Source organism: Lotus japonicus, chromosome 1 (genome assembly GCF_012489685.1).
Source record: "Lotus japonicus ecotype B-129 chromosome 1, LjGifu_v1.2".
Taxonomy (NCBI): Eukaryota; Viridiplantae; Streptophyta; class Magnoliopsida; order Fabales; family Fabaceae; genus Lotus; species Lotus japonicus.
In genome coordinates, this window is record NC_080041.1 from 98492393 (window position 1) to 98506942 (window position 14550).

The following is a 14550-nucleotide window of genomic DNA, read 5'->3' on the forward strand; positions in this document are numbered from 1 at the left end:
GTGGTACCCATATATTTTTTCGGGTGTGGTACCTCGTATAGTACTTTAAGTTATAATTTTGTTATTTTCTTAAAAAAAATGGATGATTTATTGTTGCAATTTTTAAGAATTTAAGTTCAATGACTCAATGAACTAATAACATATTGTATTTAAGTTTGTTTATACTGTTCAATGCACGATTTGAAAAACTAGGGTTTTATGTTTAACTTTCAACTTTGAGAGATCATCTAAGATCCTTTCTTGTCAGGATCTTCTTTCTCCATGCCTCACCTATGTTGAACCTTGCAAATCTTCATCCATCATTTTATTTTAAGTTCAAATTGTATTATTTTTCTATTAATTTATATCATTTTGGGTACCACGCCTTGATCTGGCTTAAGGTACCACAGCAAGCACCAAAAAACTTACCTATAAAAAAATGGAAAATGAAAACACGGTTTTCCATTCATTATCTCTCCCTCGATTTTCGTTCCAATAATTTTTCTTATAAACAAACAAAATGGTCTAATGTGTGTTCAATTTTCATTGAGCAAGACATTTTTTTGGCCGAACCCAGGCCATCTCTTGGACGTCGTTACTCGTTAGTATTACAAGTGGATGTAAAGATTCCCCTCAACTGCTTAAACATGTTTGAAGAAATGGTCTTTCATTGGATGATGCCCTTAACAAAATATTGACTATTATTTACTAACTAATAACTTATAAGATTGTGAAGAAAATTGGACCAAATCGTTCAAAGCACAACGTCATGTTTGAGTTGCTATATAGCCGGCCTGTCCTCATTTTTATCTTATATATTCAGCAAAAACATGGATGACGCATAGATTTATGACGCAAAAAATTTATGTGCGATTTCTGGCCAGTAAAAATATTCGCACGAAAAGAAAATTCGCCGGAAATTTTGCCTGGGTTAGTAACGACGTCCACGAGATGGCCTGGGTTCGGCCAAAAAAATGTCTCGCTCAATGAAAATTGAACACACATAATATAGACCATTTTGTTTGTTTATAAGAAAAATTATTGGAACGAAAATCGAGGGAGAGATAATGAATGGAAAACCGTGTTTTCATTTTCCATTTTTTTTATAGGTAAGTTTTTTTTTGAATTTTTTTACCGTCATTGATAGAGTAAAGTTCTTGATGATCCAATGAATCATGTTAGAGTCATATTATGTCACAACGGATTATTCAATGAAAGTCATACTTCCTTTCACCCCCGCTAATTTTATACAACTAACTTACTATCAGATAGGGTAAGTAAGGAAAGAAAGGTAAATGTTACCCCCTCCGTTTCAGAAAGTTTGTAGTTTAAGGTTGTGACATAAATAGTAATGAATCAATTATTGATAGTATAATTGTTAACACCAAAATTTCCAAATGGTTAAATTAATCACTGAGATATGAAATATGTAAATGTTGTCAGTGTAGTTTATACTTTGCTGCCAAATTATTATTATTTACATATATTGGTCGAAATATGGTGGTGGCATGGGTTGAAATATTGTTTGACATATATTTACATTGCTAAGATTGAAGTTATATATGGTGTTGCTAGAGTAGTATTTCGACCCGGTAAAAAGATTATTTAGTCGACCCAAGTTTTAATAGTATATAAATCAAAGGAAAAGTATATTCTAGAATTTGGCTTGGTTAGTGTAAGAGGTCGAGAAACATGGACTGTGGGTCGAGATATATAGTAAGCCAAAGGGAAAAGCATGACTTTGATCTAATATGTATTGTCCATTCAATATATGAGAAGCACCACATAGATCCAAGTTTAATATGCAATGTGCATAAAGGCATTTCCATGCATCATGCAAGATTCATTTTATATTAAGAAATAGTAGAACTTGGCATCGTGTTGATGGCAGGATTATGGTCGAAGACATTTCCAAACTTGCCAAGTACTAAGCATTTTATTACTAATATTTCGACTATATTTTCAACATCAATTGAAACTATTTCTTCGACCCAAAATGAAAGAAAAGAAGCCGAGCAGCAAGAGATGAAGATTCACAGCTAGCAAAGAAGTGGTTACAAGAGAAGCAGTTATTGGAAGGTGGTGCAAGTTACTACAACAGTAGATATGCCAAGTGTATGGCTTTAATATAGGAAGTTCTTTTCTGTTTTAGTATTATCCGTAGGATTAAAATAGTAGTTTTATTCCAAGTTCTATAAATAGAACTTCTATTTGTAAAATAATCAGATTTCACCCATTTAGGCTCTTCGACTCTGAAAGCCAACAAGTCAATCACACAGACAAATGGCAATTAGGAGATTTTGAGCATGATTGTGGTGTAATCTCATTTACTTTGCATTTCAATTCATATTGTTTCATCTTTTCTTATTTTTTCTCTTTTATTTTTCCTTCATTTGTCTCAATTTCTTTACTTCAACCTGTTCTTTATGAAAAAATCTGGAATTGACACTCAAACGTTTTCACCAAAGAACCCAAGAGGACTCGAATCCAGTCCCCAGATTGATCATTGGATTCTCTATTTGTTTTACCAAAATTTGGTGTAAACAAATTGGCACACCCAGTGGGACCTCTTTGTGAAAATAGTTGTTGAATTCGGTTATCATTCAAACTTACTTAACCCACGTTTATGCGTTTAAGAAGTGGAAGACTAGTAAGTATGGCGAATGGTAGATCGAGAAGTGGTAATTCCCCTCCCGCGAATACTGGACATTCGGCAAATCAAACCGGAAATCCCGGTGCTGGAGTGAATGTTGAGGGAAATGCCTTGAACTCTGGAACGGCACAGGCAACAACGACCAATGTGGCCGAAAATGTTATACCTGTGGTGACGCAAGCGGCTACAGTGCCCTCTCCGACGACTCCAGTCGTATCACAAATGGTTGCTGGGGCATCTCGCCCTCAACCGGTGAACATGCCGGTGAATCCGCCATTTGGGATGCCTCCAGGGTTAATGGCTGGAGTAGGGACATTTCCTGCCGTATATTCAGATAACGTAATGTCAGTCGGATCCCCGAGGAATCAACACCAGGCTTCGGCCTCCAATGTTGGGGGTCGAAATAATATTTATCCTCAGGGGATGGCAGGGGCGAGTGTCAACCATTTAGGGACTTCGTTGACAAATACCTCTGTTAACGTATTGAGGCAACAAATGGATGATAGTAACCACGAAATGGTGAATATGTTGGCCCAACAAATAGGAACTGTGTTTAATCCTTTAATCCAAAACACAAATGAGTCGTATCAGCAGTTGACGAGACAAATGGGTCGAATTGCTGACGCTTTTGGAGTCCCTCGAAACGAGGTGGCGAATCCTGTGGGGGCAGCGGCAGATAATGCCGTCGAAATGAATGCGGTTCCTCAGAATGTTCCGCTTCAAGCAAATGCCGAAGTGGCGGCAGTGCAAGGTCGAAATCAATTGGATAACCTTGGTGGCCAAATGCCTCTGAACATTGAAAATCCTATCTTAATAAATCGAAATATGGATGCAGATAGGGTAGTCGAGAGAGTTAGACAAAATAACGTTGGGGGGCATCAAAATATAGCAGGCATAGTCGAACAATTATTGAACCAACATGGATTCAATGTGGGTTATGCAAATCGACCCCATTTTGCTTCGGCTTTCTCCGAATTCGTCATTCAAACAGAATTGTCTAGAGGATGGAAAGTCCCTAAGTTCACCAAGTTTTCGGGGGATACTGGAGAGTCGACAGTCGAACATATCGCTAGGTACCAAATAGAAGCAGGGGATATAGCAAATAATGAGAACCTGAAGATGAAATATTTTCCGAGTTCTCTGACTAAAAATGCTTTTACTTGGTTTACTACTTTGTTGCCTAATTCAATCCATAATTGGGCTCAGTTAGAGAGAGTTTTTCACGAACAGTTCTTCAGGGGTGAGTCGAAAGTCAGTCTGAAGGAATTGGCCAGCGTGAAAAGAAAATTCAAAGAAACCATAGATGATTACTTGAATAGGTTCAGACAAATGAAGTCGAAGTGCTTCACTCAGGTCCCAGAACATGAGTTAGTCGAAATGGCGGCTGGCGACCTAGACTACTCAATTCGTAAGAAGATAGATACCCAACATCTTAGGGACATGGCTCAATTGGCTGACAGGGTCAGACAGATTGAAAATTTGAAACTCGAAAAAGAAAAATTTAATAGAGTTCCCAAGAAGGGTAAAGTCGCGTTCGTCGAAAGTTGCGAATATGAAGTCGATTATGACTCTTATCCAGGCAATTGTGATGATATCGAACAGCAGGAGGTTGATGTGGCCGAATTGGTATCAGGACCTCCTTATGTTTGTAGGATGTTAAAACCCTATGAATCTAAAAATGCGGAAACAAACAAAGGTGTTGGTAAATTTCCTGTGAAAGCGTATAATTTTGATGTTACTAAATGCGACGCGATTTATGATATTCTGTTAAAAGATGGTCAAATTAAAGTATCTCCTGATCAAAAAGAAGTACCTTTCGACCAAAGGAAAGGAAAAAAGTTTTGCAAGTTTCATAATGTATTCAGTCACTGGACTAATAATTGTGTACGTTTCAGGGATCTGGTGCAAACTGCAATCAAAGAAGGACGGCTCAAGTTCGAAGAAAAGGATAAGGCTGCTATGAAGATTGATTCTGACCCAATGCAAATTGGCAACGCCAATTACGTCGAGCCAGCCGGGATAATGATGGTTGAGTTGTCTGATTTGAATCAGGTTGCTACTGGAGGAGATGATATCGAAGCTGTGGGGCCTACTCCAGGGATGGAGAAGGTCGAATTGTCTGAAGAGGGAATGGATGCTCCTTCCGTGGAAGAAGAGGTCGAAACCGCTAAGAAGGTGGTTTACCCTCGGTCGGAGGAAAGCCTGCTGGAATTCCTGCAGCGTTGCCAAAAGTCTTACTCTGAAGTGATGTTGTGCCCAAGGTGCAGTGTCGTATTTGACAAGGTGGCTGCTCAAGCTATAGAAGATGCTGAAATCAAGAAACGCCGCGCAGTAATACTGGAAAGGCCTCCTAGTTTTGGGTCCAGAGGACGAGCTGATTCTCCCTTCATAAGGGGAAGGGGATCCTTTGGGTTCGGAAGAGGGCGTGGTCGAACTTATATGCCACCAAGTCGAGTTCCGTTCAACAAGTGGATGGCAAGGAGTCAGGCGCCTCACCCTAAGGTTAAGGTGGTCGAATTGGGAAGTGGGTCTGCCTATATGGATAATTCTCGAAATCATAAGAATTATACCTATGTCCCAAGGCCGTATCTAGGTCGAAACCCAATGACAAAAACTCAGTGGAGGCGTCACCAGAGGGAGAAAGCCTTCGAGGCAGGCCAATCCAGTTCTGAGAGGCCAGTCAAGTACCAACTTTTGGGCCAAAGTGGTGGGGCTCCTATGGTTCCTATTCAGGTGATTAAGCAGAGTATGAAGAATGCTGGGAATTGGGTGACTACTAACCAGGCAAAAGGGAAAGAGAAACAGTCTGAAGATGTCGAAATGAAGGACAACTTTGAAATGTTGGAGTCTGAGTTTGAGTCCATGTGCAGCTTAGTCTCGATCCTTCCAGAAGAGTTCGATGTGAAAACTGAAATCACTGATGATGAAGAGGATTACTACGTCGAGGAGGATGATGACAATCCACTGTGCTATTATGTGATGACTAAAGGAGGAATCGAAGATGATTGTGCCGTTTTCAAGAAACCAGATATGGAGATGAAGAAGCATTTGAAACCGCTTTTTGTGTGGGCCCGCATTGAAGGAGTAGGCGTCAATAAAGTCTTGGTTGATGGCGGGGCCGCCATAAATTTGATGCCAAAGTTTCTGCTTAAGAAGATTGGGAAATCTGTCGAGGATTTGCAACCTCATAACATGATGTTGACTGATTACGAGGGAAAAACTTCTAAGTCTTTGGGAATGTTATTGGTGGACACCACAATTGGTACTGTTTCTCGACCTACTCTGTTCGTGGTAGTGCCATCGAAAGCAAACTACAATCTGTTGATAGGACGAGAATGGATTCATGGGGTAGGGGATGTGCCGTCCTCCCTTCATCAAAAGCTGTCAATTTGGAGGCCAGATGGGGTGGTCGAAAATGTTGATGCTGACCAGAGTTACTACAAAGCTGAAGTGGAGTTTGTTGACCGAAAGAATTTCGAGAAGCGGATGGCAAACATCGCTCCGTATGAATCAGAAGGAAAAGAATACATGGAAGGTTCCACTAGTTATGCAATGAATCTTCACCCGGAGTACGGATTTCTTTGGAATAAAAACTTTCGTGCTCGGAATGCCACTGGAGAGTGGCAAATCGTCGAATTAGATGATTGAGTCGAGCGTAGCTCGAATATCGGCCTATGCGGCCGAGATAAGAATAAAGACGGCCTTGGAGGCCGAACAATATATAGGAACGGCAAAGGAAGCCGAATATGAAGAAATTTGCAAACCGGAGGAGTGCTTAGACTTGGATCATTTTAATGAAGACAGATCAGAGCCAGTTCTTGATTGTATATATGATGATGAACCCCTTGGATTCGAGCAATCTTTAGATCCCATGTTAAAAATGCAGGCTCAGGATCCTTTGGAGGAGGTTGATTTAGGAGATGGGACCAAGAAAAGGCCGACGTATGTAAGTTCGTTGATCGATTCGGGTTTTAAGAATCGGATTGTTAGTTTGTTGCAGGAATACAAAGATTGCTTCGCATGGGATTATGACGAAATGCCGGGTTTAAGCCGGGAGTTAGTGGAGTTGAAGTTACCAATTCGGCCTGGTAGGAAACCAGTGAAGCAAGCCCCAAGGAGATTCGCCCCGGAGGTGTTCTCAAAGATAAAAGAGGAAGTGGAGCGCTTACTTGGAGCAAAGTTCATACGAACAGCCAGGTATGTCGATTGGTTAGCTAATGTAGTTCATGTACTTAAGAAAAATGGTAAAATGAGGGTTTGCATAGATTATAGAGATTTAAATTCGGCTACGCCGAAAGATGAATATCCCATGCCTGTGGCCGAAATGATGGTAGATTCTGCCGCAGGAAATGAATATTTAAGTTTACTGGATGGATATTCGGGGTATTACCAAATTTACATTGCAGAGGATGATGTGTCGAAGACTGCATTTCGGTGTCCAGGGGCACTAGGAACATATGAATGGGTGGTGATGCCGTTCGGTCTTAAAAATGCCGGTGCAACTTATCAGAGGGTAATGAACACTATCTTTCATGAATATATTGAGAAATTTATGCAAGTGTATATCGATGATATTGTAGTAAAGTCGAAATCTCAGGATGTTCATATCGAACATCTTAAGTTGTCATTTGAAAAAATGAGAAAGTACGGCTTGAAAATGAACCCACTCAAGTGTGCCTTTGGTGTAATTGCAGGGCAATTTCTGGGATTCATTGTTCATAAGAAGGGCATTGAAATCGACTAGAACAAGGCGAAAGCAATCTTCGATACTCAACCACCGTCGAATAAAAAACAGTTACAATCTTTGTTGGGCAAAGTCAATTTCTTGAGAAGGTTTATCATGGATCTAAGCGGGAAAACCAAGGTATTCTCCACATTGCTTCGACTCAAGAAAGAACAAGAGTTTCAATGGATGGAAGAACATCAGAAGGCGTTTGAGGAAATAAAAGCCAGCTTAACAACGGCACCAGTCATGGCTCCTCTCATTCGTGGAAAACCAATGAAACTCTACATTTCGGCATCAGAGGAAACTATTGGCAGTGTGTTGGCTCAAGATGATGAAGATGGAATCGAAAGGGCTATATATTATTTGAGCCGAATCCTTAATGATGCCGAAACTAGATATAGTTTAGTAGAAAAATTGTGTTTATGTTTGTATTTTTCATGTACTAAACTTAAGTACTATATTAAACCTATTGATGTAACTGTTATTTCCCATTATGATATAATAAAGCATATGCTGTTCAAGCCCATTCTTCATAGTCGAATTGGAAAGTGGGCGTTGGCCCTTACTGAGTTTTCTTTAAGTTATCAACATTTAAGGGCTATGAAAGGCCAAGTAATAGCTGATTTTTTGGTTGATCATAGTGGGTCGAAAGAACAGGAGACGGTGGTGACGTTGAAACCTTGGGAAATGTATTTCGATGGTTCGAGGCATAAGAAGGGGACCGGGATAGGTATCTTGATAATTTCACCCCAAGGAATCCCGACAAAAATTAAGTTGGGCATCGAAGCTGAGTGTTCGAATAATGAGGCGGAGTATGAAGCTTTATTGATAGGGCTCGAAACGGCTCTAAACTTGGGGGCTAGAGAGCTCTTAATTCGTGGAGATTCAGAGTTGGTTATTAAGCAACTAACTGGTGAATACCAATGCGTTAGTGAGAATTTAATGAAATATCATTCGAAAGCAGTTAAAATGTTAAGAAGTTTTGATGAAGTCGAATTATGTCATATCCCTAGGATCGAGAATGCTGAAGCGAATGTTTTGGCACAAATTGCGTCAGGTTACCGGCTACCTCGGAAAAAGTTTAAAGAGCTAGTAAAGGTCAAAAGAAAGTTTATTCCTAGTTTTAAGGAAAGGAAAGTGGAGTTCGAGCAGGAGGTATTGGTCATTAGTAATTTGGATGATAGTGATTGGAGGAAACCTGTTGTGAAATACTTGCAAAACCCAAATGCACCAACAGATCGAAGAACAAAGTATCGAGCTCTAAGTTACTTGATTTTGGATGACGAATTGTTTAAAAAAAGGGGTGAATGAAGTTTTACTAAAGTGCCTAAGTGAAGAAGAAGCGTTTCGAGCAGTCAAGGCCGTTCATGATGGTATGTGTGGGGCGCATCAGGCTGGCCATAAGATGAAGTGGACATTGTTTCGACAAGGAGTATATTGGCCAAATATGTTAAAAGATTGCATTGAATATGCCAAATCTTGCGCCGAATGTCAGAAGCATGCTGGCATCCAACATGTACCGGCAAGTGAGTTACATTCGATCGTGAAACCCTGGCCATTTAGGGGGTGGGCGTTGGATTTGATAGGTCAAATACATCCTTCTTCGTCTAAAAAACATGACTATATAATAGTGGCTATCGATTATTTCACTAAATGGGTTGAGGCCATTCCGCTAAGAGGTGTCGACCAAGATACGGTTATTAGTTTTATTCAAGAACACATAGTATTTAGATATGGGATCCCTGAGACGTTAACTACTGACCAAGGGTCAGTATTTACTGGAAGGAAAATGGCTCAGTTTGCTGAGGATTTTGGAATAAAACTGTTAACTTCAACGCCATATTATGCTCAGGCGAATGGACAAGTCGAAGCAGCTAATAAATTTTTAATTAACTTGGTTAAGAAACACATTAGTCAAAAGCCGAGAAGGTGGCATGAAACTTTGAGTCAAGTTTTATGGGCTTATCGAAATTCGCCCAAAGAGGCCACTGGAGTAACTCCTTTTCGACTTACGTACGGGCATGAGTCAGTTTTACCGATCGAAATATGCTTACAGTCCGTTAGAATTCAAAGGCAATTCGAGATTCCGTGTGATGATTATTGGAATATGATGTATGACGAGTTAATTGAATTGGACGAGGAAAGATTAAATGCTTTAGAAGTTATGATTCGACAAAAAGAACGAATTACTAAAAGTTATAATAAAAAAGTCAAGTCTAAGGCATTTAGCGTTGGAGACTTAGTTTGGAAAGTGATCATTCCAATGGACAAAAAAGATCGAGCATACGGAAAATGGGCCCCTAAATGGGAAGGGCCATTTAAAGTGATCAAGTGTTATTCAAACAACGCGTATTCGATTGAGGAAATTGGAACGATTGCTCGAATATTGACGATAAATGGAAAATACTTAAAAAGGTTTAAGCCAGCGATTCATGAGATAAAAATCGATATAGAAATGTAGTGCATAAGCTGAAAATAAATATGGCGAAAACGCCATTAGAGAGTACATAGGGAAATAAAGTGGCACAGGCGCCATGTAAAAAAAAAAAACATGATCAACAGAAATAAGAAGACTAAAATGGTGGAGTGGCTTTCATGGGAGCATATCGACCCTTGAGTTTCTTAAGTCGCTTGTCAACCTTCGCCTTCTTGTTTTGAAGCTCAGAAATTTCGCCTTCAAGCTGATTCTTGTCTTTCACGTGAGAAATGGCCTTGGCAGCAACTTCGGTTTTTTGTTTCTTGAACTTGGCCAGATTGGCTTTGAGGGATTTTTCCTGTTGTTGAAGTTCGGCAATCTGTTTCAAAATTTCATTCAGTTGCATTGAGTCAGCTTCTTCGAGTAATTTGATGGAATCCACTTCGGTTTTAGCTTGGTCGAATGATTCAGCTGCTTGTGTGCACTCAGTGAATTTGGAGGCTAAGTCTTGACCGACAAGTTTGGCTTGGTCAGGGGTCGAAAGTGATTCGTCAAGAAACTCTTGAAATTCTTGAATGCCCTTTTCTTGTTGATCAGTGAGGTCCTCATTGCCAAGGTCAGCGATAAGTTGCTTAATTTCTCGGCCTAAGTTAGGATTCGAGTTGAGGGCAGAGAATAAATCTTGCTCGAACGTAAGAGATCGCAGCTTGTTGATCATGGTGGTGGCAGTGTTCAGAGTGCTTGTGCCTTCGTTTTGCATAGATGATTCTTGGCTTCGACTGGTGCTGAGAGAAACTTGACCGCTGATGAGTTGCTCAAGGGCTAATACTGGGTCATCCATGGCAAGAGCGTCAAAGTCTTCGATAGGAATGGACTGAGGAGACTTCCTGCCAGCAACAGGGCTCGAAACCTTAAGGGCTTTTTCTTGGGTCTTCGAAACTTTGGCAATGGGTGAAGGGATAGGCTGACGGTCTTCGTCAGTATCTGACTTTTCGGCCGAAGCACCAAGGTCCTGCGTAAAGGACTCATTGTCAGATGAAACATAACTAACTATTCGACCAGAAGGATATTGAATTCGTAATGGTTGAAAGTTTAAAAAGTCATCAAGACTTTGGCAGTCAGAAGAACTGGAATCTGAAGAGTTCGAAGACAAATGGATTACTTGAGGAGGGGGCTTTGGTTTCGAGGAAGTGTCCTGAAGAAGAATGCAAAAGGTAAGTACAAGGATTAAGGAATAACGAAGAAAGGAGTGTTGAACGAAAAATACTTACTTGTTCTTGCTGAGTTTTGGTCGGAGAAGAAGCTCCCGAACTTTCGCTTTGAGAGGAGCCAGAATCTTCTTGGTCAGTTTCTGCTTGTTGCTCCTCTTGATTCGGCTCAGCCCCGGCACGTTTCTTTGCAGAAGAGATCGGTGGATTCTCTTCGTTAATGTCCGAGGCTTTAGAGTTAGCATTGTCTTGTGCAGCTTCATCTGGATCGACAGTCTTGGAAGAAATGTTCTCGTCTTCAGGAATTGGGTCTACCTACAAAATATAAGGGAAGAAGATGAGTAAAAAAAAAATAAAAAAAAATAGGAAAATGAAATGAGAAGGATAAAAGATAAGATTACCAAAGTTCTTTCTGAGTCGTCCTTTTCGGATGAAATTCTTATTTTCTTTCGAGCATCCGAAGTCGAGCTTTGAGAACCTCTCTTTCGAGCCTGGAAAATATATAAGATATGGATTTGGAGTCGAATAAAGGGTAAAACAACGCATTAACGAATATACCTTAGGGACGTTCTTTTGATGAACTGGAATGCCTGTTGAATTGTTGGAACCTTCGTCTTCCTTGCATGGAGCCTTGGGTATTGGTTCGGCTGAAGGAAAAGGGGTATAAGTACGAGAGTAAAGGAAAAAGAACAAAAGTAAGACGAGTCTATCTAACCTTGATGAATTTGTGTAAGGACTTGGACGTGACATGAGTTAACATGAATGTGTCCGGGGTAGTTGTGCAAGAAATATTTAGTCGAAGTAACCCTTTTCGGAAGTGGTAAAAGACTTTGTATAAAACATTTGTATGTAAAATGGTCGAGCCACTTTGGGTAAATAACAGGTAAAGCCAAAGCCATGTCACTGGTAGGAAAAGCTGGAAATTTTGGACAATAATGTCGAAGAGTATAAACATATTTATCCACAAAAGGGGGAAAAAGTTTAATTTTTAAAACTTTGGCTTTGACCTTTTCTTTTAAAACTTCCGCCGCTTCCGAAAGGGTTAAATTCAATCGACCTGGAAGATAAACAGTTTTGAAGAATCTCTGAAATGACTGGATTTCTTTGATGAGCATACCTCGAGTTTTCTTTGTAGCCTTTTTCTGCACAGATTGAAGAGCTTCAGTCATCTTTCCAATACAAACTCCTAAGGTGGTCTGAATAGACTTGTAGTAGGTCGACCACCAAACTTCAAATTCTTTAGTGCAATAAAAGGATGGTTCGAAAGACAGAGGTTCAAGACGAAGAGCAGACGTCTTCTTGTCATAATAGTTGAGGGCTTCATAAAAAGAGTCGACATCTTTGTCGCAAAACCCTTCATTGCAAATGGCATCCTTTTTTGAGAAAAGAGGGATAGGAACGATTTGACATAGGCCGAATTGTCTAGCCACAAGTTGAGGCTGGTAACCCAACACGTTCACCTCAGATTTTTTGAAACCAAGGGGAAGAACTTGAGGTCGGAAAAATTCCCTCCAGATGCTAATACTTTCAAGCTGTTCGCCCGGAGATTCGCATGGGAAAGGTCGGACAAGCCATTTGGGACCAGTAGTTGGAGCAGCAAATGGAGCAAGGTCGGGAGTAAAAGAGGTCATTTCCATAAAAGCAGTAAAAAACTCACGGAAAGTGGTTTCTGGATTGACTTTATCTTTGGAAGGAGTCAAGCAATTAAGTCGAAAAGCAGCAATAGAAGTCGAGACATTTTGTGGACTTGGAGTTGAGAGTTTGGTCTCAAATATGGCATTTAGCCAAAGTTGAAGAAACCATAGAGGTCCAGCAAAAAGGATGTTTTTCTCGGCTCCAGAGGGCTTCTGAAGAGAAGTGATGGCTTGACTCAAAGAAAGGTAAAGTTCGCCTAATAAAACTTTACCTAAACAGACGTCGGTACCTTCGTGCAAAAGCTGAGCAAGAAGCACAAATTTCTGAGGAACTTGAAGAGACTTGGAACAAAGGAAGAAAGCAGAGAGCCAGAACAACAAGAAAGCTACATGTTCCGAGTCGGAAACATTTGCAGAGGTCTTGTCGTGGTTTCTTAGAATGAAGCTTTTGTAAGTTAGATGGTTATAGTCTAATTTGATTTCTTTCTTAACAGGCCGGTCGAATGTAAAAGAAGAACCTGTAGGTCGAAGACCGGCAATAGCAGCTACATCTAAGAGAGTAGGGGTAATCATTCCCTGAGGAGTATGAAAGGTATTGGTCGAACGCTCCCAAAAGAAGAAAGAACTGGCTAACATTGCTGGATGGTAGACAATTTTCGACCTGGATAATTGGATTATGTCAAAAATCCCTAAAGTTTTCCAGAAATCTCCTTTCACTTTCTCGACTTTGTTTAACCATTCAATGTAGGGATTCGTCTTCACTGGAGGTGAAGAACGGAAAGCTCGAGGGGGGTCACCTAAAAAGGACAGATTGTAGGAATCCCTAAAGGCCAAGATTTTCTCATCCGGTAAAGGTGAAGGAAAGAATGCAGATGCATTTCTTGGGAAAATAGTTTGGTAAGGTCCTAGATATGCATGCAACTTATCACCAATGGAGAAGGGAATAAGTACCTGGGAATTCCAGATCTTAATCTTTTCTTCTTCATTGGGAGGTTCTGGAACAAAGGTCCTCCCTTCAACTTCAATGGGTTTTAAAAGAGAAACCGCAGACGGAACCTGAGAAGAGGATGTGGAAGTCATGGTGGTGGCCGGCGAACTGGAAGATGATGATGATGCAATAATGGTGATGGTGAAAGCTCGCGTAAACCGAAATGGTTCCGGTAGAGCTTTGGAATATCAAGGAGTTGCAGGGTTTGGAAATGGGTTTTTTCAGAGAGAAAAGCTAGAGGTTGAAGAAGAAGTGAAGTGGAAAAGTTTTTTCCATCTATTTATAAGTCTGGAGCTACAACAAGATGGACGGTTGAGATTGAAGCGGATGCCAAACTTTTGTTTAATAGAATTTATTTGTGATCCGTTTAAATTATGAGTGGGGTATGGCAGTTTTCCTTGGAGAACGTGTCTGACATGATTAGACATTTATGATAGTGGAGTGTGGAAGTTACTAAAGGTTAAAAGAGACTTTTACTTGTCAGAAATGAAAAAGGGGAAAACTGACATATAGTATGTGGTCGAAATTAGGTAAGTCGAAAATATCATTTTTCTGATCGAACAAATGATATTTTGGGGGGCATCTGTTAATTGCATATAATTTCGACCTATTGTTGGACATTTCGATTGGAATTTATACTGGGTTCAACCTTCGAAGTCGAAAGTGAAGGGAATCAAGGAAATTTATCAAGTGTTCAACGACTTCGACTGTAAAGTACTGTTTTTCGAGATACGGAGAGTTCCATATGAGAAGCCGGTTTGTCTTTGAAAGATGATTCACGAGGGACACGTATAGAATAGAAAGACACGTGTAGGACGAAGCTATGTTCAGAAGACACTTGTAATAGTTGTATTAATTGACCGTTAGAAGTCAGTTACATTTTAAGTCTATAAATAGCAGGTTTGTAGAAAGAATAGGGGTTCACAATCTTTACTCGAAAACTCTC

At 40.2% G+C, this 14550-nt stretch overlaps 2 protein-coding genes across 2 annotated transcripts; both read left to right on the forward strand.

Annotated features, from left to right (window-relative positions):
* The first annotated feature begins 6452 nt into the window (after positions 1–6452).
* LOC130732313 (uncharacterized) lies at positions 6453–7360 on the forward strand. Its single transcript, XM_057584383.1, has 2 exons — positions 6453–6829; positions 7039–7360. The coding sequence occupies exons 1-2, from the start codon at positions 6504–6506 to the stop codon at positions 7043–7045; spliced, it is 333 nt and encodes a 110-aa protein (XP_057440366.1). The 5' UTR covers positions 6453–6503; the 3' UTR covers positions 7046–7360.
* A 112-nt stretch (positions 7361–7472) lies between these two features.
* Positions 7473–8669, forward strand: LOC130714446 (uncharacterized). Its single transcript, XM_057564346.1, has one exon. It carries the CDS (start codon positions 7473–7475, stop codon positions 8667–8669), a length of 1197 nt encoding a protein of 398 aa, XP_057420329.1.
* Positions 8670–14550: the final 5881 nt, after the last annotated feature.